Genomic DNA, 23742 nt, shown 5'->3' with positions numbered 1-23742 from the left:
AAAAGTTTGAAGGGCTGTTTTCAGTTATTTTACCAATTTTGTGTGGTTTTTTTTCCTTACCCTTAATTGTGTATAATATACTTACTTAACATTCTGGTACAAAATCTAATGGAAAATATTAGAACTTTCAGGCCACTTTTTAGAGTTAAAATGCCATGTGGCTAAATTATTCTGCATAATGGTTTTATAATTAATGTCAAAATTATATTTGTTAATCATTGATCATTAAAAAAAAGCGATGGCTTCATAGAGTGGGAAAAAACTTTTTTCTTTTTATTTAGAACATTTAGAACATAGCTCTGCAGTGGGATTTTCAATTTGCTTGCGGCCAAGGAGCTCGTAAAATGTAAGTCTATTCTGTAAGTAAAAGAGGTCACTGGAAAGTCTGTCATTAAAGTATACATGGATTATAATAAGGTCAGAGAGTCGAGGCCTGATTAGCTTTAAATGAATTTAATGTCAAAGGAACATAATTAGACCCTTATTAACATTTCCAATGATTGACATTTAGTAAAAATGACCTTCACAATTTGCATTATTTAGTTATGTTGTAAGGATGACGAAGGCCAGGGCATCTTCTCTGAGCTATCTAAGTGTGTGTGGCTGCACTGTGCACTTGGTCCATCCTTCTAGCCCTAAGGACGGGCTATGTCAAGGAGGACCCAGAAGGCTTGATTCTCATGAGAAAGTTCTGAAAGCAAAAGAAATCTTTAGAGAAGCAGGCCCCTGATTTCACCCGTGATGATGCGGATGATCAAAAAATGTTATGTAAAAGCACCTAGAAAAATGGCGTACTTTACAGTGGATTTAAAATATCTTCAGGAAAAGTTTCTCTATGGGTCCATGGACTCTGTGGAGGAGACAATAGAAGGGGGATGTTGAGATTCAGGGGACACCACTGAAATTTGGCCACAATCTTCTCAACTGGAGCAGGGAGGTTATGTTTCAGAGTTTGCATGTGAGTTAACTGGGGTAAGTACACAGTTGGCAGTACTGGGCTCCACCGGGATTAGGAGACAAGATCGTCAGAGAATGTGTGCTGACCACAGTACTGTTCTTCCTGGAACTACAAAAACTAAACACTCTTTACTATATTGTATAGTCTCACTTTCCCTGGATTTATTCCTTCATTAAACATGCATTTACAAAGCTCCAAGTGTGTGCATGGTACTTTCCTAGACAATAGAAGGGTCCCAAGCTTTGGACCCTGCATTGAAAGGAAATAATACTGATTAAATACTTTATTCCAGACTTTCACAGGGAACGTTATGTATGGTATCTTTTTCACCTCTTATGATAATCACAATGATAATAATAATAATGGCTGCTAATACTCTCTCTATGCCAAGCATTATTAGGCATTTTATGTACATTAACTAATTTAATCTCCACAATAAACCTATAGGGTAGGTATCATTTTTACAGAAATGGAAACTGAGACACAGAAATGTTGAGTATCTTAATAAAATCCACAGAGTTAGGAAATCGCAGAGGCAAGATTTAAACCCTGGCTCCCAAGTCCATGCTCTACAAATCATGCATCTCCTTCCTAAATGAGGAAACTGAGGCCCAGTGACACTGGTTTTGCTCAACCACAAACATGGCAAACAGCAGAAACTAAAATTTAAACCTCTATCTGTGTGACCACAAAATTATACTCTTGACATTACATGCAATTGGTCTCAGGTTAGTATTGAAGACCACTCTACGACAATGACTGCCTCGTTCTTCAGAGGCCATAGGAGAGCAAAAGAAACCAATGGTCTTACAGAGCCCATCTACTTATTTTAACTGTTCCATGGGGATCCTATCACAGCATGCATCAAAGTCACTGATTTACCCGATGATTTGCTTGATTTTATCAAAAGAGGTGAAAGGAAGAACGTCACAGCAAAGCTTAAAGGAGAATTCAGGTTGTCTTGCTCATTCATTCATTATTCAACAAATTTCTATTGACTACCTTCTACATGTAAGTCATTTTAGTAACATCCTGAGTAAAGATGTGTGTCTTCTGCACTCACTTCTCCCGCTCCGTCCTGCCCCAACCCTGGGATGAAATTTTGTTCTCTTCAGAAAGCCTGGCTAAAGAAAATTCAACAAGCCACTTTTGTCTTATAAATTGAAATTCTTAGATCTGGAAATTTCTATTCTATCTCCAGTAGTACTGTTTATCCCTTTTATTTTAGCAATTCATTTTGGATGTGATTTAAAACCTGGCACACACCAAATATTTGCTGTTTCAAATCCAAACTATGATTAAAAGCTTTAGGTGGTTCACCGAAATGTCAGGGGCTATCCAATCTGTCAAATTTCTGAATGGAATTGAGGAGACAGTAAATCTTGAATAAAGAAAAATTTTTTCTTTGACAGCTCGACTAAGTCCTCTTTATTAAGTCAATGGTGTGTCAATGTACAGAAATCCATTGTGGCTTTTGAAAGGTAGTTTAGTAAAATATAGAAAACTGTATCCTAAAAATATCAGGGATATAAACAAAAACCTATATAAAGACATAAGTTTGTTGTTTTAATAAAAGAAAATCAAAAGTGAAAATGAAATAAAATAAAAGCAACTCATTAGCAAATGTTTACTTATTAATTCATCTGTAGGAAAAGATCTTTTATATGGAAGAACATCAGAAACCATTCAGTAGATGCTACTGGAAATATCAAATTTAATGCCCACAATTCCTCTCTTCCTTTCCCATTTTTATTTAAATGAAGTTAGATTAAATGTATATTCCAAATAGAATTAAAATTTAAAAACCCCTGCACCTTTGCATGTTTAAAACATCACTCTTACCCCAGCGAACTGCTTTCTCGGTTATCTGCTTTCTCAGGTCCCCGTCCATCTCTCAATAGTTTGAGGGAAAAACAAAATAAAATACGTTTCCAGAACAATGAGAGCAAACAGCTTTATTTGTACAGTTGGAAGTACATTGGGGAGTGTTTACCCTAACTCCTCGGAGGCACATTAAAAATTGCCATTTTAATTCAATATGAGGATTAACAACTGTTCTTTCCATCCGTTCTGCTGACAGAGGATAGATTTGACTTTTAAGGTTAGTTTCAATAAAAATAAAAACTAGAGACAGAGGTGGTTAGAGAGTTATATGGGGAGAATTAGGTTAGTAAATCCTAAGAAAAGACTAATGATAGCTGTAATAAGAAGGCATTTAAATGTAACAAAATGAAAAAAAAAACTAAATTCAATAGTGTGTGTGTGTGTGTGTGTGTGTGTGTATACACATGCATATGCAAAGTTTATACAGCAGGGGAAATCTTTAAGGTAAAGAGTGTGGCTTTCACAATTAATATCCCGGAAATATTCACTGAGCATTTGTTGTGCATAAACAGATACCGAGGAGGGCACAAATACAGAGCAGATCTCCTGAACAACGAAAGCCTCTGACAACTCTCACTTTGTGCTAAACTATCAATCAAATTTTAAGGAGCACTCAAAATACAGAGACGTTAAATACTTCCTTGTGAAAACTAAACTCTGAAGGACAGATTTTTTTCTAATTGACATTTATCTTCGTTTGATCCTAAGCAAGTCTGGGTACTTCATGGAAAAATGTAAGGACATGTTGAATTCGCTCACCACTAGGCTCCCTATATAAGGATATGCTTGGGTTTGTTTGTTTTCCAAAATAAATTTCCTGCAGTGAAAATGTATTAGTGGACTCTACTCTTTTTGGGGGGCTTATTATTGTTATTGCTGCATTTTGTACTAACGTAGTAGATTTTCTATTAAGAGCACAAAACTATCTCTAAATATCTTAAAACAATAAGAACATCTATTGAGCACCAACCATTAAAACCTAGTGACGTAATCCTCACAAAAATCCTAAGAAGGAGGTTTTACTACTCTTTCCCTTATTTGCAGCTGAGGAAACAGGCTGAGAGCGGCAGAGCTAGGCTCGGGATAGGTGTGTGGTACTGTGCAGACTTGGCTCCTCACCACTACACTGTCTGCTTTCCTGATGGGGCAAATCCCCCATGGTTGGCTAATACCAAAGTTATCAAACAACAACAACAACAAAACACTTGACAAAAATTTCAGATTCTTGACTGATGATTTTTAAATCAGAGACTTACTCACCTGTTGCATAGGTAAGTGCATTAAAACTATCAAGGACAAAGGAACAAATGCTATTTGCAATAATCTCTGGAAAATTAAATGCTGTTCCCTGAAATCACCTTGTAGTGTTTCTTTGCTCTGGATAAATATATTCCACCATATGACTGAGCTAGATTACCAATACAGCTGTTTTTTAAATACACTGAATTATTAGACAATCTGTGCATGCGCACACACACACACACACACACAATACATTTAATGCTTGGGCATTCATTGTCTTTGAAACTGGTAAGATTAGTTTTTTACTTCTCTGAAAAATATTAATATGTATATATATAAATAATTACATAGTGCATATATTTTTGTATGTACATATATACGCCCAAACAGAACCAAAGGAGCAAATACATAAGAATTACAAAAACCATAGAAAATATTGTCTTTTCTCCTGAAAAAAGATTTTTAAATTGCTATTCTCAGCCTCTAGGGCTCCTTGAAGATATCTCCTTAAAGGACAGGAGGCCACCCGACTGGGCTGCAGGGTCTCCTTCCCTTCTTCAACCCGAGCTGGTCCACATTCTGATTTTGCATACTGGGATTATTCGTGATACTTTCCTTGAAGGAGTACTGCTGTACTTACAGAAAGAAAAGAAAAAGTCTGAAACCCACAATTCTGGAACTTCTTATAACATCCAGTAGGTGGCAAACTTTACTGCAAGGAAACTCTGCCACACTAGAAATTGGTCGGAAAATATCAATTACACTTCACATCCAGGAAAGTTTCTTGCTCTGGATCTAAGTCTCAAATGGAAGCTGGTAACAAAATTCTCAATGGTCATTTCCCTTGGAATTAAATTCCTCCAATTACAGTTTTAAATAGTCCTATAAGGTTTTATGTGTGTGTCCATTTAAGTTTTGCTCTAAATGTACTATTACTATGAAAATTATTATACTGTAGACTATTTGCACAATATGCTAGGTACAATATAATAATATAGATGACAGATTTTTTTCAATTAGGTGCACAAAACTGGAATAATTACAACCCTTACTTCATGACATCATTGTTCTGTGCATAGTTTGCTTTTTACTTCGTTAGTGGGTGTTTAGTTTAATTTAGTTTAGTTTTGTTTTTCAGATTTATTTATTTGAGGGAGTCAGAGTGAGTGAACAAGCATGAGCTGGGGGAGGGGCAGAGGAAGAGGGAGAGAGAGAATCTCAAGCAGACTCCTCGCCTAGTGGGAGCCCTGTGAGGCCAGTCCCAGGTCCCCAAGATCACGACCTGAGCTGAAATCAAGAGTCCAACACCTAACCAACTGAGCCATCCAAGTGCCCCTAGTTATGTTTAATACAGAGATAAACTGCAATTCATTTATATGTTTGAAAATATATAAAATATAAAGTATAAAATAATATAAATATAGATTTATAAAAATAAATGTATATTCATATAATATATTATATAATATAAATATGTATAATATAAAATATACATATAAAATATACAAAATATAAAATTTTCTTTTTGAGAGGTCTTTGCTCATTTGCTATAGTCAGCTGAAGTGTCAGTTAACAATGCCGAGGTCATAGGCTGCATTTCCAAGAGGGCCACTTAGCATCTCGCCTATGGACACACCATAACCCCAGGAAGCAAACTGGTGCCAATGTCACCATTCACCCCAGAGGAGATCCAGTGAAAGGATGTGCTTCATAGATGATCTTGTCCAGAACAAGTACTGAGAACATAACTCAAAGTGTATGTGAAAACAGAGTTGGGGAAGGAGGAGTGTGTGTGACCAGATTATAAATTTACCTGGTTTTGTTTTAAAAATATTTTTATCAAAGTTGTTGAGTAATACTTATAAAGGAAACAACATCCACTTTCTACCATCCCCATTCCTCCTTCTTACTCCTGCTGTGCACTCCCCAGAAGCAACTACTTAAAACTCTCAGTCATTTCTTACGTTTTTATTTATAAACTTGTCAATAATATGCTGATTTCCCCCCCTCATTTTATTTAATTAATTTATTTACTTATCTATTTATTTAGAGCATGGGTGGCAGCAGGGGGAGCTGGGCAGTGGATGAGGGGGAGGGTCTTAAGCAGGTTCCATACTCAGGGCAGAGCTGGAGGCATGGCTCGATCTCACCACCCTGAGATCATGACCTAACCCAGATCGAGGGTCTGACACTTAACTGCTGAGCCATGCTCCCTTGTTTTAGATACTGGCATCATCTATTGGAATCCTGCTACAGAAAAGTAGATTTAATTTCCCTGAAGTTTCTCAACCACACATACCCATGGCCCCCCAGCACACATGGAACTCTACTGCTCCAATTAAAATCATTATCTTTATTGCTACTTATAAAGAACTGGGCCACCACATAGCAAATTACAATTTTACTTCCCTTCTTGCACAGCCATTCCCCTAGAAGTAATACTAGAAAGAGTTTAAAACACTTGTCCTGTTTTTTTTTCCTTTACTTCTCTATATGAGACTCTGCCATTTTTCTTCTTGGAGCTCTGCCTTCTCTTCCTGCCTTCAGTGCTAGTGACTCTACGCTGGTAGCATATCTGTAGCCCAGCGAGCGATTTTTTCATAAAATGTTTTGCTTCTTTCCTTTATTAGATCCCTGGTAGGCTAGATTCCACGTCTCTCATTTTCTTGGTTGCACTCCCACTTTCATGGAGCTTATCTTTTAGAATCTTCCTGAAAAGTGAGCATGAAAGCCTAAAATTTAAATGTCTGAATCTCAGCAAATATTTGTCTTCCCCACTAACATTTGATTGATAGTTTAGCTGGGCATAGAATTCTAACTTAGAAATTATTTTCTTTCAGGATTTTTAAGGCATTTTTCTAATATCCCCTAGCTTTCAATATTTCTGTTGACAAATCAAATGTTACTCTGATTTCTGATGCTTTGTAAATGAGTTGTTCCCTGTCCTGTTTTAAGGAAATGATGTGCTTTGCTGAGGATTTATTTTTTAATTCTTTGTGCAGGGCACTTAGTAGAAACTTTAAATCTATAAACTTGTTTGTTTTTTTAATTATGGAACAATTCTTATATTTCTGTCATAATTTTAAATCCCTTCTCCCTCCTCTCCTTGCCTCCTTCACCCCATCCCATTTTCTTTCTTCTCTTATTTTGAAACTCCTCCGTGACTGGTCCTTTATGCACCTATTGTTTCTACCTCTCATTTACAATCTCTTAGTATTTTTTCCTAGTGTCTGGTAGATTTTCCTCAACATTATCTTTCAGTCACTTAACTGGACTTTTAATTTCTACCACTGTATTTTTCTAATTTTTTCTTTTTCTTTTTTCTTTTTTTCTTTTTTGCATAGCTTTTTTTTTTTTACTATGTTCAATTAGCCAGCATATAGTACATCATTAGTTTTTGACGTAGTGTTCAATGATCCATTAGTGCGTATAACACCTACTGCTCATCACCACACGTGCCCTCCTTAATATCCATCACCCCGTTACCCCACCCCAAACCCTTCCTTCTGTAATCCTCAATTTGTTTCTCTCTCTAATTTCTTCCCCTTCAGTTTTCCCTCCCTTCCCCTGTAGTCTATTCCTTATGTTCCACATATGAGTGAAACCATAAGATAATTGTCTTTCTCTGCTTGACTTATTTCACTTAGCGAAATAAGTCAAGCAGAGAAAGACAATTATCATCAAGCAGAGAAAGACATTTATCACTGTATTTTTAATTTTAAAGACCTCTTTTGTTCTCTAGAAGTTTAATAACCACCTATACTTATTTCATTGCTGCAATATCCTTTCTTAACTCTTTGAATATATTAATGCTCAAATTTTCATAAATCGTTGACCACTCCTTAAATTGTCTTTGTCTCTTCCAAGTTACTTAAAAACATTTTTTGTATGTGTGTTGGTCTTAGTGTTTTATCTTAGAGGTTTTCCTCCATGCGGTACATCTCATACAATCCATTCATATTTAATAACGAGGTACTATTGTTTCTTAAGCTGATTAATGGGTACAAGGATGTTTGTTTATCATTATTCTTTAGAGCATATTTGTAATATAAAGTATACTTAAAGGATGGTAATGGTCTATATACATATATATATTTCATATATACTCTTAAGCATGTGTTTGCTTAAGAAGAGCTTTTTGAGGGCGCCTGGGTGGCTCAGTGGGTTAAAACCTCTGCCTTCAGCTCAGGTCATGATCCCAGGGTGTAGGGATCAAGCCCCTCATTGGCTCTCTGCTCAGCAACAAGTCTGCTTCCCCCTCTCTCTCTCTGCATGCCTCTCTGCTCACTTGTGATTTCGTCTGTCAAATAAATAAATAAAATCTTTAAAAAAATAAAAAAATAAAAAGAGCTATTTGAAAGCACTTTTAGTTCCTGTTGCAGAGCTTTCTAGCTCACTGAGATTTGTTCTCCAATGACTGGGCTGACTCATTTCAAAGGGTGACACCCAATATCAGCATCTGTAATATCTGTACATATTTTCTCTTGGGCTGGTCAAGAGAAATAAGGAGTAAATCTGGCTGCTGGCATTTTTAGAATTGAATTGAAAATGAGGCTGGGGAGTGTTTCACAGTTCTTTACAGAGATATTCATTCATTCCATCACCCTGTTATCAGACCAGACCCGGTCACTCCCACTAGTTGTGCCAGTGCCTTTAAATCGCCTTCATGCAGGAAGGACAGTCGTGTAGTTTCCTGGGGTAAAATATGGGACATGAGAATCTAACTGTACGATTGGTAAGTTTTCCATACAACCTTCCCATTTTCAGCACCACATGAGTACGTGGAGCCTCTAATTCCTGAAACTTTGGGGGTTCTACAGCATAAACTGTCTTGCTTCTGGGTGTCTCTCACACGGGGTTTTGCTTCTGCTGGTAAGCTAAGTCTACTGCAGCCCACCCATGGCAGCCTACCTTCCACTTACGCATGAGGGTGTGTATATGGGTAATTGCTGTCTCAATTACCTCAGTCTCTCGTTGGTTCTTGTGAATAGGACAATTTCATTCCCCTTTGTCCTTTTTTTCTAGGACTATTTTTTTGTGTGTGATTTATTCAGGTAAAATTTACAGATAATAAGATTAACCCAATTTCAGTGGCAAACGCATATGGTCAATAACTATCACCACAATCACAACACAGAATGTTTCCATAAAAACTCTTTCATGTTCCCTTATAGTTAGTTCCCCTCACCCACCTCCATTTCCTGGTGACCACTGAGCTGCTTTCCATCTCTACAACTCTGCTTTCTCTAGAATGTCACAAAACTGAATCAAACAGCCAGTAGTGTTTGTGTCTGGTTTCTCTTAACATAATATTTTAAAGATTCCTCCATGTAGTTCACTGGATCAGTAATTTGCCCATTTTATTCCTGAGTAGAAGTCCAATGTGTGATATATTAAAATTTATTTCCCAGCTGATGAATATTTGGATTTTTTCCCCAGTGTTGGGCATTATGAATAAAGCCGCTATGAATTTTGCAAGGAAGTTTTTATGTAGACATTATGTCTTCATTTTCTTGGGGGAAATATCTAGGTGTGGAATTGCTGAATAAGTGTATGTTTAAGTTAATAAGACACTTGGAAACTGTTTTCCAAGGTGGCTGTGCCATTTTGCATTCCTACCAGCCATGTATGAGATATATAACTGATATAACACTACAACAACAGGAAAAGTAGTCTTTTAAGGTGTGATGCATTACTAAAGATAAAAAGGACAGTTTATAAATATATGAGGGTCAAACCAGCAGAATGATATAACTATTTTAAATTTCTATCAACATAAGAACATAGCTTCAGGGACACCTGGGTGGCTCAGTCGGTTAAGCGTCTGCCTTCAGCTCATGTCATGATCCCAGGGTCCTGAGATGGAGTCCTACAAGGGGCCCTTTGCTCATCAGGAAGCCTGCTCCTTCCTCTACCTCTGCCTGCCGCTCCCTGCGTTGTGCTTGCTCTCCCTCTGACAAACAAGTAAATAAAATCTTTAAAAAAAACAAAAAACAAAAAACTTTTGAATACAGAAGCGAAAATTGTCAGAACTAAAAGAAGAAATATGAAATTCATATTCACTATAGGAAATGTCAATGCATCAGTCTCAGTGAAAGGAAGTAGTATGAAAAGCCCCAATGCTACAGAAGTTCTGAATAACACAGTTAACAATTTGATATTATTGATTTTATAGATTTTTCCACAGGTCTAAGAAGAAATCACCATGAAAATCAGAAAATATTTTTATATGAATGATAAATAAATTTATAAGAAATGCAGTAAAGCTGTGCTTACACAGAAATTTTTAGTCCTAAATTAAAAATTAGAAATACCTAAAAGAGTAAATAGCAGTTAAACCCAAAGCAAGTAGAATTAAGAAAATAAAAAGGCAAAAGCAGAAATTGAGGATCAAAAACAAAGATATTACAGACAAACTATACAAAGTCAAAGGCCAATATTTGAAAACATTAATACAACTGGTAATGTGTAGGCAACAATGATTACTTAAAGAGAGAGAGAGGGCATGAAGGAAATGTCCATTTTCTCCACTTCTGTCAACACCTGGTATTGTCAATTTTTGTCATTTGGCCATTCTAGTGGCCATTTTAGGTACCATTTTTAATTTCTGCTTCCCTAATGATAGATAATGTTAAGCATTTTTCAATATGCTTATTAGCTATCCCTTTATGCCTTTCATGGAATTTTGAAAAGGAAAAGAATTAAACATTTATGTAAATATCATCATGTTTACATAAGAAACTCTACCCAATAAGTATCCTAACTTCTAAAATAATGCCATAAAAAGAAATGGACTTTAGAATCAGACAAACCAGAGGTTCAAATCCTACCTCTCTTTGACGCTATGCAGATGACTTAGTCCTTATAAAACTTAGCTTTCCATCTGTAAAATGCTTTACACAAATATTATAAGAAATCTATTTTAAAAGGTGCACTGGAAGGGCCTTGGGTATAAAAGCTAATTTCATTTGCTGTTTGTCTTTCTACACAAATGATTCATTTCATGGCTTAAATGATAATGCTTGAGTATTAAAGGAAGATAAAAACCATTACCATCATCACTAACAAAATAAAAATAAATGGAAAACCTAAATTCATAAATGCCCTGGATGTTGAACAGGGCAACTGTTCTTATGTCCAAACTGAATTTTCTCAGTTTGGACGTAAGAACTTTAAATGCTGCCCAAAGTTTGAACTTATTAAATATTTTCTCCTATTCCTCCCTATTCACTACCCCACACCCTCTCAAGCTTTTCTTATTATTGACAGAGAATGCCAATGTCCCTCATGCTTTAGTTCTTTCTTTTGGGAAAATACTCTCCTTCCTTCACTTGCATTCATTTAAAAAGACACCTCAAGTACCTTTTCTTCATTGAGACTTTTCTCTGGTAACACTTTTTCTGGTCCCTGTGATTGCACAGCACCCTTCCATGTCTCCACTGTGACATTTTCCCCCTCCCTTCCAGTGATAAGTAGGTACTGAGCACGTGTGATGGGACAGGTGGTGTTGTAGACCGAGGACATACAGAGACACAAGGTCTTCTCCTTTCCTCCATGGAGCTAACATTCTAATGAAGAAGACAGAAAACAAACACAAACACAAAGAAATAACAGCATTTATTACATAGCAAATGAAACTTAGAAACGGAGTTCAGAGAAAGCTCTCAGGAAGTGACACTGGAGCTAGGACATCACATTTGAAGATGTGATAGGAAAGCCAGCATCTGAAAAAAGACAAAAGAAAGAAAGAAAGAAAGAAAGAAAGAAAACTAAAGTATTAAAGTATTAGGATGATTACTTGAGTTTTCTCATAAGGGCTAGAAAATGTTTGCTCTCTGAACAACCCTCCTGATAATATAGAAGCATACATTAACTTTCTATGTGTAGGCACTAGAGGAAAATTGTTGGCTGGCAGAAAGACTCCACAGAAGATAATTATGAAAATCTTCTCACTCTTGTATGATGTACCAATTAGTCATTTATTTATTTATTTATTTATTTTTAGTCATTTATTATCAGTATCTTCCCATCACCCTGTTGGTGGCCACACTGTGTTATGAGAACCACTTCTCTTTTTTTGCAGGAAGAGAGGGAAAAGATTTATCATTACATATTTCTCAAAGTTTACACACTATTTTCTTCTGACAATAGTTGATTTATGTCTCATGTCCTAAGAGCAAACTCTCAATTTTGTACCTTTTTTAAAATTATAAGCCTGTACAGTTGTCTACTATGATATTTGTGAGCAATATTATAAGAAAGGAAGTAAAAATAAGAGAATGGTATCGTAGATGAGTCCACATGCAAGACAGTGTTTTGTAGGATAATACAACTGAGTTGACAAATCATCCAGCTTCTCTGTATATGTGTTCAGAAGATAAGAATGCTGTGATCATAAGGCATGTATGTTTGGGGGAAAACTTCTACATACAAATATCTAATGAGTTGACAAAAAATTAAAGAATTATTGTTTTCTCACTGGTTATTATTCCAAATAGAATTTACAAATGTATCCCTAGAACCAAGATGCTTTTATAAAAACAAATTAAAAAAAAACAAATTCCATAAACTTTATTACATCTATTTCCTTGCAGAAGGATTTAATTTGTCATCTGTAAGACGTACGTAATAACACTGTGTTGCCCTGAGGATTAGAAACAATGTATGTGACATACCTGGCAAGCTTGGTACAAAGAGTAGCGCTTCAACAAATAGTTGGTATTTTATTTTGTTTTAATGTTTTCATTATTCTATTTTTTTAAAGAACATAAATGGTAAGTGTGATAAAGCAGTCATAAACCAAGTTGTAACATTCACTTAAATACTAGTTTCAGGGGCCCGAGTGGCTCAGTGGGTTAAAGCTGCTGCCTTTGGCTCGGGTCATGATCCCAGGTCTTGGGATCAAGCCCCATATGGGGCTCTCTGCTCAGCAGGGAGCCTGCTTCCTCTTCTCTCTCTGCCTGCCTCTCTGCCTACTTATGATCTCTGTCTGTGAAATAAATAAATAAAATCTTTAAAAAAATATATTAGTTTCAGTTAGACTATATTCAGAGACAATTTTTATCTTATTTCCCAGTACACTCCAGAATCTTCCATGGGAGAATGTGAATTTCCAAAATGTACGTGTATAGGACAGTTTATCAGTTGCTTCAATTCACCCCACTGCTCAACGGCGTTTGGCCCTGAGAAAGGGAAGTGGAGAAGCAAAGAACTCTCAAACTAGCTATTTTTGTTTCTTATTAGCAACTACATGACAAGACTGACAAATCACCATTCATGAAAACCCTCATCATTAGACATCATTTGATCAAGCTCATCAACAGAATGCAGCCAACTGTATTTCATGAATGAGTCTGAGATGACAGAAGAACAGAAAGATATTTAATTGTATCTTTAGCCATACATCTGTAAACTTCATCTTGATATTTTTTTATTCCCTTGTAGGTTCCTTTTGCAATAAAAATGACACCAGGTGCCTCTCAAATTCTTGCCAAAACAATTCTACATGCAATGATTATTCAAAGGACAATGATTGCCATTGTCCAGACGCAGCCATTAATTTGGACAAAGACTGTGACAGCATGAGAGACCCATGCTTCTCCAATCCCTGTCAAGGAAATGCCACTTGCGTGAACACCCCAGGAGAAAGGAGTTTTCTCTGCAAATGTCTGCCTGGTTTTAGTGGGACAACCTGTGAAACCGCCATTGTTTCCTGTGGCACAAACGCCTGCCAGCACGGAGGTGTTTGCCGTCAGGACCCTGTTCACCCTGTCTGCATCTGTCCTGACGGATATGCTGGAAGGTTCTGTGAAAACGATCTTGATGAGTGTGCTTCCAGCCCCTGCCACAATGGGGCCATGTGCCAGGATGGAATCAACGGCTATTCCTGCTTCTGTGTCCCAGGATATCAAGGCAGGCATTGTGACCTGGAAGTGGATGAATGTGTCTCGGATCCCTGTAAGAATGAAGCCACGTGCCTCAACGAGATAGGAAGATACACTTGTATTTGTCCCCAAGACTATTCTGGTAAGTCTATCACATGTGAGGACCAGAAGAGGTAGTTAGCTTTCCCTTCTTTTAGTATGACAGAAGCAGAAGTGACTTTTTAGGTCTCATCCAATTGCTTATGAAAATGGTCTTGGCGGGAATTAATCACTAGATAGAAAGCTCCCTGAACCATGAAAATTCCCAGAGCCTAAATATTTGCCAACTGTCGCTGTTGTTTTAAATGGAGCCTTCCCATTATTTAATTCTCAGATTCAGCCTCGAGTTAGTGGGCTCTATGGCGCCTTGCTTTCCAGGTCAGGGCCCTTCAAGTTTCCTCATGAGAAGATGCCTTTTGTGCTAGCGAAAGTGTGCCAGGAATGCCCACGCCTACGACTGCAGCCTGCTGGGAAGGCAGGCCATGGAATGGACAGACGTTAGGGGTTCTAGAATGTGAGCAACAGATGAGTGACAGCACGACTGATGGAGCATGGTAAATAAAATAAACCACAATTTTATTAATAAGGAAGTCACTTTTCTAAAATAAAGAAGTCACTTCTTTAATTTCTTGGAAAGAGCAAACAGTAGTACCTCCTGTCTATTCACAAAGTTCCTGTTGACGTGGTATTTGAGCACAGAGTAACAGGCTGACCATTCATTCACTAAAAGGGTACGTGCCATTTACTATCCTCAGGCTCAGTGTCTACACTCACCCTCCTGAACCAGTTACCCAGTCAGGTCATTTCTTCCTGGTGACCATCCTTCTTGCCCTGTTTTACTCTTTGGAGTCTGTACAGTAAGGGGCAACTTGTGTCATCTATGCTTTCTCACATTCATTATTCTAACCTGCTCACAGCTTTCCTGTGCTTCCTGATTCACATCTGGGTGACATTATTTACATTTAAATGCCACTTTTCCCAGATCTCTTGCTACTTTTGTAACCTCCTGCGGTATCTGACTTTCAACTTACCTTCTTCTCTGAACCCTTTCACACTTACTTCTCTGTCTTGTCATTCTTTTCCTGAGGATGTTAAGCAATATATTTGGAAAGTACTTTTCTTCAAAATTTATACCAGAATCCTCCAATGTCATCTTGTTAAAATTATACATTCTGAAATATCGCTTTTATAAAATAGCTATATCCCTAGTTGCTCTGTCATGAAATTTGCTCCCTTTCCCTTAATCCTTACCTACAACCAATCCACCAATCCTCAAAGTCTCTCTGGACAAGATGTCTTCCAAATTGAGCTCCTCCATTTTTTTTTATCAGTGCCTTTGCTCATGTCCTCATCATCTTGTGTATACTTATTATACAACCTCCCACACTCTACCTCCAGCCTCTACCTTCAAGTTATTCTGAACAGTGCCTCTGAAATAATCCTTCTAAAATAGATCTGACTGTGCCGTTCCTTCTGAAGAAGCTTGAGAGCTGCCCACCACACAGAATAATTTTAACATCTCATTGAAAACCCTTCACAATTTGTCCCTTACATATTATCTCTACAGCCTCTTCCACCAAGGCATTCCCTTTCCCTGAATTGTCTTCATTTTCTACTCAGGTGGTTTCCCTCCCTCTGGGAGGTCCTTCTTCAAGTCAATGTCTACTCTGTGAAGTTCTGTACTTGCAGAACTTTGTTCATCTCTCGCCTAACTCAAGAAACATTTCTGATTTACTCTCTGCTAAAATAATACTTCTAAGCGGCTACAGTAATTAGTACTTCTGTAACAGTCTGTGCCTCTATTAAAGAACTCTGTCCTATTCTTCAGATATCTGTGTTTTTGCCTCTTCCCACTGAAGTATTAGTTCCGAAAGGACAGAAGTCATGTCTTATATGTATTCTTTAATTCATCGACATTTGGAGGTATTTATTACATGTCAGCATTCGTATTAAGACATACATTTGTATTAAGACACCTTAGGAATAGTACTTAAGGTGCCCAGCGTAGTGAGTAATGGCTGCTTAATAAACTGTTTCTGAATTGTTCTAACTGCCTAAATTCTTGTGTATATTTACTATACACAATATTTTTCTGGGCACCCTCTGTGGTAATGAAACTGAGGTAAATAGATATTAGAGTTTGCCTTCTCTACGCATATGTTATGATTGTAGAATGATGTATTAAGTGGAAATTTTTTTTATTATTGATTGCCTTCAACTACCAATATTAAACTAAAACTTACGAGGAACAATGGAGGGGTTTATGAAACAGTACTTATACAAGAAATTTCCTTATTTAGATGCCAAATCGTCATGTTCATTGTTTAAAATTGAGTTACAGCAATTCAATTTCAGTTTTTAAAATTTTTGAGTAAAAATAAGAGATACATTTTTGTGGGGCTGGTGTGGGATTGCTTTTGTTTATAATGGACACATTTACCAACTGCTTTGGTTTATCAAGATAGTATCTTCTATTTCCTGCTGCTAGTATGATAGTGTGAATGGTGACTAAAAGAAACAGACATGACATCAGAGAAATGTCTCAGCCATTTTAGCTACAGTGTTCTGAAATAGTCTTGTAATTGCAAAACACAGCTTGAAAAAGGATGTTTTACAATGTATGTGTTTTTATTTTTTGCATTTCAATTAATTGGATCATAATGAATCCTTTCAGTGGTATAAATTAGGCATAAAAGATGTCAAGGGTATATTCCAAATGTAGTAAACTACCTCCATTATAATACTTTACAATGAATTAACTTATACTGTGGATATATCGTATCACAGCTGGACCCAATGAAAATCAATGCCTTTTTCTCACTATAATATTAGCTCAAAGCCCACAGTGAGGACACTTCCCTTGCTCAAACCCTGATATAATAGAGTTGTTCCCTATTTGACTATGTTCTTCTATTGTTTTCTAAGAAATCAGCTAAATTTTATTATTTTAGCTCTGCTGACATAACTATAACTCGCTTACAGACAGAGTTTAAATGACACTCATCAGGTAGTAAGAATCATGTCTGTTATGAGCTAGTTAGGTTTATTCGGACACAAAGGTGCAATTTTAGGCTTGATCACCAGTCTCCCCAAGTAAAACAGCCCGCATTCTGGGAGCTCATCAGTGGTTCCCAGCCCTGACTAGACAGCAGCCATCACCCAGAGAGATCTGAAACAGAGATGCTCAGACCCCCACCTTCAGAGAGTCCAATTTAACTGACGATTCTAATGTATAGCTAGGGCTGGGAGCCAGAAATCAGATTTATGTGAACTTAATTTAGAAACTTTTCTTGAAATACCCCCCCATCTAGGCCCACAAGGAGGCTTGCTTACCTCAGTGCCATCCCCCCGCTACCAGTATTTGTGGCAATTAATGAGAAACTCAAGGAACGTCTATAGGACCAGGGGAAAAGCCAGAGCTCGGAAGGGAAGAAAAAGAATTAGTAATCAGCATGGATGCGTACTTTGGCTCAACCTAGACCTCCCAATGAATCCTGGAAGCTATTACAATAACCTAGCTGCTGTGCGGTACATCCAAATTTAGAGACTCATAAAGAAGCTGGCTTCCAGGGAAAAGCCTGTGCTCCTCAGAGCAGCAAAGTAAGAAAACGTAATAAATTTTAAAAGACAGAGAGGTAGGAGAGGAAAAAGAGCTGTAGCACACGGAGAGGGGGTTCACACTGCGGGAATCCTACTCTGTGCACTCCACTGTGTTTCCTAAGTGGTGATTCATGAACTACAGAGATAGGCTTAGAGAGAGCTGCTAAAGAGGTTGGTGAGAATATGCCAGGCATAAGCAAAAACTCCAATTTAAGCTGAAAGTAAACAGCTGCAAACTTCTTTTAATGAAAAGAATATTCACCTTGAGCATGTGACTGCTTTGAGTTCAAGTTTATGCAATACATCATTCTTTCACTGAGGTCTTTCTTAAAACGAGCAGATTGATGAGGGAACATTTTTCACTTAAGATGCCTGCAAAATGAGAAAAACGGGGTCACGAGAGGGCAGGGAAAGGGCAATCAGATGCACGATGAAGCAAAACACTGCAGGAAAATATCTTATTTCCTCCATTATAAAATAGGTTTTTGGCATAGAAACAATCTTGTGGAAAATAAGGAAAAAAAAACCCACTTCATCAAATTTACTTATTGATTATAAGATGCATCTTTATTTCAGAAACGAAATCTTATGAAAAAAATTCATTTTATATTCAAGAAAATGTGTTAGTATAGGGAGACTAGTTAGAAGACTAGGTAGCAAATGGAGAATAGTTAGTTAGAAACTCACTGCAATACCAGGAGTAAGACATTAGGATCTGGCCTGAAAAGGATCTGGACCTAGATGTAGGTCCAGGAGTAAGACATTAGGATCTGGCCTAGATGTAGGGTTCAGTAAGAAGATGACTCACTTACCATTTACTAAAGCCAGAATATTCCCAAACTTATTTATACCCATGAAAAACTTGAAATCTCTAATATGAAAAATAAGAATGCTTTGAAATTTCAATTTTCATCTCCAACTTAATAAACTTATCTCTGTTGGTAGTTCTCAAAGTTTAGCATGTATCAGACTCACCCAGAGAGCTTATTAAAATACAGTTTCTGATTTAGTAGATTTGTGGTGGGGGCTATGCATTTATAACAAGCTCCCATGTGATACTGATGCTGATGTTGCTGGGGTGGGGGCCACAGTTTGAGAAACCACTGATATAGACAATGATGAGGATTTTCATGTGACAGCACAAAGTAGAGTGTGTGTGTAGTATTTATTGATAGTAACAGTTCTGGATAAATGATATGAATAAAAACAACTATCTGTTGAATTCATTCAGTTGTTTATTTTGTCAATACACAGACAATTCTGCATGTATATACATCGAAGTAGGCATTGCAAATATAGTAGGTTCTGCAAATATAAGAATAAAGTGATGAAAAAGTCCTCTTACATTCTAGAGGAAAGAGACAGATGTGTATAAAATAAGTAATAAATTAAATATTTAGTGGGTTAAGTGGTGATAAATACAGTGGAGAAAACTAAAATTAAAAATGGGGGGGGGATTTAAGAATTGAACTTTACATTAAATGACTAGGGAAGGGCTTACTAAGAAAGTAACACATGAGTAAAGTTCTAGAGAGGAAAGGAAGGGAGTCAGGCAAATGTGTTGTGGAATAGCATTCAAAGCAGAGGAACATTCAGTGCATATTTAATGCATTCAGTGCAAAGGCCCTGAGGTCAAAAGTACTGGAATGTTTGAGAAGCAGCAAAGAAGCTGATGTGACTAGAGTGGAGTAAACAAGGAGAAGGAGACATAATCGACTACTGGGGCTGGTGGGCCATTGTAAGGACTTTGGCTCTTGCTCTTAATAAGACGGGAAGTTGTTGGATAGTTTTGAGCAGAGGACAGAAATGATTTGACTTACATTTTAAGAAAATCTCTCTCCTTGTTATGTTGAGGACATACTGAAGTAAGTGGGTAAGGTAGAACTAGGTGTCCAATAATACAATAATCTAAGTCAATGGACTATTATTAATTGGGGAAAAGCAAAGAAAGGTATCAAGTTTTAACAACACCTTTTTCCTCTTTTAAAATTTCAGATAAGAATTAACACAGAGGATCATGGTTCATGCAAACAAAATGTGTGCACACCTTTACTGACCTGCTCTCTATTGCCCTCTGGTGGGAAGTCTAGATAATGCAGGACAGGTCTAGCCTGGAGTACAGTTCCTGCAAGTGTGGTGCTTTACCAGTTTCTATCAACTGCATTGTCATACAGTCTCTCACATGCACACTTGAAACTTATTCTATCTTTCTGCATTACATGGTTATTCATTTATAATTTTCTATCAGACCTTCTTCCATTAATAATTTTTTATGTTCTTTTCTGTGCCTACTCCAATAATCTTCATCCATTCTGATGAATAAGACCAGCAGATATGATGTCACTAACGCTGATGTTGCTGTTACAGTGGCCCTTATCAATTTGAATTTCAGCCAGTTTGGAAATTTGAATGAGGCTTATGTTCCATCTTTTCTAAATATATTTTTGATTAACTAAATCACTTTTCTAATATCATTTTTGTATGACAAATCAGATAGATAATTTAATGGTCATGAACATAACTTAGGGAAATTAAAGTATTATATATTATAAAATCTAAGCTTATTTTATGATAAAAATTGTTATTATAATTATGATTACCATTACTATTGAAAGTTTTTTACTGATTACTGATTGAAGTTTTTCTGAAACTCAATATGTTAATAATAATTAATTAATAAGTTAATAATAAATTAAAAGGAAGTTAATACATAAATGATTTGATAAACTTAAACCAACTTATTGGGAATAATTAATTGTCTGTATTTGTGTAAGGATATACAATATGTAAGATATGAATTCAAAGAACACTTACATATTGTTTCTGTGACCATCAACCAAAATATTTCACATTTCACTCACCATCTGGTATATATGCCCGTAACTAATATTTTTCACACCCAAAAGGCAAATAACGTGCACCAACCAGAAAAGAGTATTTGAATTTCCCAGGTAGTATCTTCATGTCTTCAAAAGAAAATGACTATTTTTCTATGTGCTCTTAACTCTAGAAGTTGATCACTTTTTGTAGTGTCATATAAAAAAACTAAACACTTGTTCAGGCTTTTGCTCAGAACGAGAGCCATGTGAAATACTTTTATGAAGAAATGAAGTTACTGGCTTTTGCCAAATGTTTGTTGAATGAGTGAACAAAATAACACAAATTACACATTCAGCAAATATTTATGACATACTTGCATGGCACTGGACACTGTGCCAGACCGTGGAGACATAAAGATGACTAAGAGAAAATTTATTATCCCTGACAAATACTCACAGTTTATTCTGGGAAGAGGCGTGCAAACAAAACTCACGGTCTCTCGCTAGACAGAATGCTGAGGAAACACCAAGAAAGGAACCCATGACACTGCTTAGGGCCAGGAAGATCTTCAGAGAACAAGCAGCCTATGAGCAAAGCAAAAATGCACTTCTTTCAGGATGCTGAGCTGAAACTCACGTCCTCTGACAACATTTATTACCACTATTATTGTACGAGTAATAATGAGCTGAGGAACAAGGGGGGGATGACTACAGGGGCTTTAGAAAGGGGTGAACATGGGGTGCCTGGGTGGCTCAGTGGGTTAAAGCCTCTGCCTTTGGCTCAGGTCATGATCCCGGGGTCTTGGGATCGAGCCCCGCATCAGGCTCTTTGCTTGGTGGGGAGTCTGCTTCCCCCTCTGTCTCTACCTGCCTTTCTGCCTACTTGTGATCAGTCTCTGTCTAATTAAAAAAAAAAAAAATCTTAAAAAAAAAAAAAAAGAAAGGAGCGGACGGCTCTTCTGTCATTGTTGCTTTGACCTGGTTTGTGGTGTAGCTAGTAGTTGCGAATGGCAATGCTCCATTTTAAACTCCCCATCTGAGTACTTCTCTGATTTCCTGGCTACCAGCAGGGTGTGTGTGTGCAGGCCTGAGTGAGGAGGGGAAGAGCTAAAAAATACGCAGTAATATTAAGTGTGGGTGAAATGGAGAGATTGTGGAATCTGAAAGCAGAAGACAAGGCTTCCAGTTCCACCTCCGATGCAGTCTAGTGGTTTCTAGTGGTTTGACATTGATAAATAGTTCTCAACTGTGTCCTCACTCTAACACACAGGCATTATAATACCACCTAACTCTCAGGGTCATGGTGACAATGAAATGACTTACTCAAAGTTTTTCCATAAACTATGAAGCCGTGAAAATGCTGGTTGTCACTAATTTAATATCTTCAAGTATTGCTGCTAGCATTTAACAATATTTACCTATACTTTTTATAAGAATCCGTTTCTTTTTTTTTAATATCTTATTTATTTATTTGACTGAGAGATCACAAGTAGGCAGAGAGGCAGGCAGAGAGAGTGAGAGGGAAGCCGGCTCCCTGCTGAGCAAAGAGCCTGACCCGGGGCTTGACCCCAGGACCCTGAGATCATGACCTGAGCCGAAGGCAGCGGCTTAACCACTGAGCCACCCAGGCGCCCCAGGAATCTGTTTCTTAAACTGAACAGCTTTTTTTTTTTTTAAATATATTAGAACCGTACTCAGAGATAAACTAACTGAGGTCATAATCTCTGTGATCTATTATCAAGTTTAAAACTGGAAAATTATGATATGTGTAGGCAAGAATTTATTCTCTGAACCTGCCATATCATTGAACAAAAGAATTAGGACTGTATTTGCTTTATAACATTTCAAACATTCAGGAATTACAATTATCCTAATGGATAAAAACACAAGAAAGATATCATAATGATTAAAACATTGTAATTACAGAAGTGTGAAATGTATAACGTTGGCGTATTTAACATAAGATGCAAATATTATATTTCCCTATTATCTTCCCAAGAAACTCACAAAATTAAGCAAGATAGAAACCACTTATCAAAGTAGAGTGTATTTCTTTTTCTTTTTTTTTTTTTTTAAAGATTTTATTTATTTATTCGACAGAGAGAAATCACAAGCAGGCAGAGAGAGAGGGGGAAGCAGGCTCCCCGCTGAGCAGAGAGCCGATGTGGGACTCGATCCCAGGACCCCGAGATCATGACCTGAGCCGAAGGCAGCGGCCTAACCACTGAGCCACCCAGGCGCCCAAAGTAGAGTGTATTTCAAACATAGCATCTTAGAGAGTTGGAAATGAGTTACTCTGAATTAAACTTTACTAATTTTATAAATGACAAAGTATATATATGCATACACATTAAATATAGACAGTAGATTGAGGAAGCATACCTATTAATTAGGAATAGAACATTTTAGAATCAAATAACATCTTCCCACATGTTACGATATTTACGATAGCAGTAAAGTGAGAGGAATAGCACACAGACAGACTTTGGGACGAAGGAAGGAAGGGCGGGTTTGTTAGTACTGGGAGCAGCAGTAGGGCATGGGGAAGTAGAATCATATTTCCACTGACAACCGTATTCCTGAAAGTGTCATTAGATTCAAGAAAGCACTAGAACGCACTCCCTATTCTCTGTTGAGGGCTGACCCACAGGAGCCAGTCTTTCTATCCTATCCCTAGAACTACTTCTAGCCTCCGCGATCTTTCTAGAAAGCTGAGAATACTGCCACAGCGTCGAGAACATTCTTCAACGCGCACCGACGGTAGAAGGAATAGACGGGAGGGCAAATAGCGGTAAAACTTCAGAAAACCCGCAGAAAACAAGTTGAAGATGGAAAGCAGAGGTTATTCCAGTTATGTCTCTCTGTGAAGGCAAATCCTGTAGAAACGAAAAAGATTTCTGTATCTATAATGACAAAATAATGAAACCAGTTAATTCATAAAGAAAATAGCACATACCGCGCACAGGCGCATCTTGCCATTAACAGCCCCAGAGGTTGGGGGGGAGTTCGAGGGTCGCGGAGACATAAGGTAACCGCCCAGGAGCAGCACCCCCCCCCCATACCCAGTGGCGCCGATTTCCCCAAAGGCAGGCGTGGGGTGGGGCGGGGGGGACCTGGCTGCCTGGCCAGACGAGGCGCGCGGGTCTGGGGAGCCCCAGTCGCTGGCACTGCTGCAGCGGTCTCCGCTGGAGAGCCAGCTGCGCGTGTGGGACCCACTCCTTGCTCTGTGGCAAGCGGGAATCTGGGCCATCTCCGTTCTGTCCTGGGCTGTGACCCGGTTCAGGGGAGGCACTCCCTGTTCTGGGCTCTTGGGGAA

General features: G+C 37.6%; 1 protein-coding gene across 2 annotated transcripts in view; it reads left to right on the top strand.

Moving 5' to 3' along the window:
* The first annotated feature begins 13604 nt into the window (after positions 1–13604).
* Positions 13605–23742, top strand: part of CRB1 (crumbs cell polarity complex component 1) — a 145303-nt gene continuing 135165 nt past the window's right edge. For both annotated transcript variants that reach the window (XM_004756204.3, XM_004756203.3), the window contains exon 1: positions 13605–14110. In XM_004756204.3, coding sequence (XP_004756261.1) covers positions 13666–14110 — 445 coding nt within the window. In that variant the 5' untranslated portion in view covers positions 13605–13665. The remainder of the gene's footprint in view (positions 14111–23742) is intronic.

The sequence above is a fragment of the Mustela putorius genome, unplaced genomic scaffold, assembly GCF_011764305.1.
Source record: "Mustela putorius furo isolate JIRA1106 unplaced genomic scaffold, ASM1176430v1.1 tig00001012_pilon_pilon_pilon, whole genome shotgun sequence".
NCBI lineage: Eukaryota > Metazoa > Chordata > Mammalia > Carnivora > Mustelidae > Mustela > Mustela putorius.
This window is presented reverse-complemented; position numbering and strand designations above follow the sequence as displayed.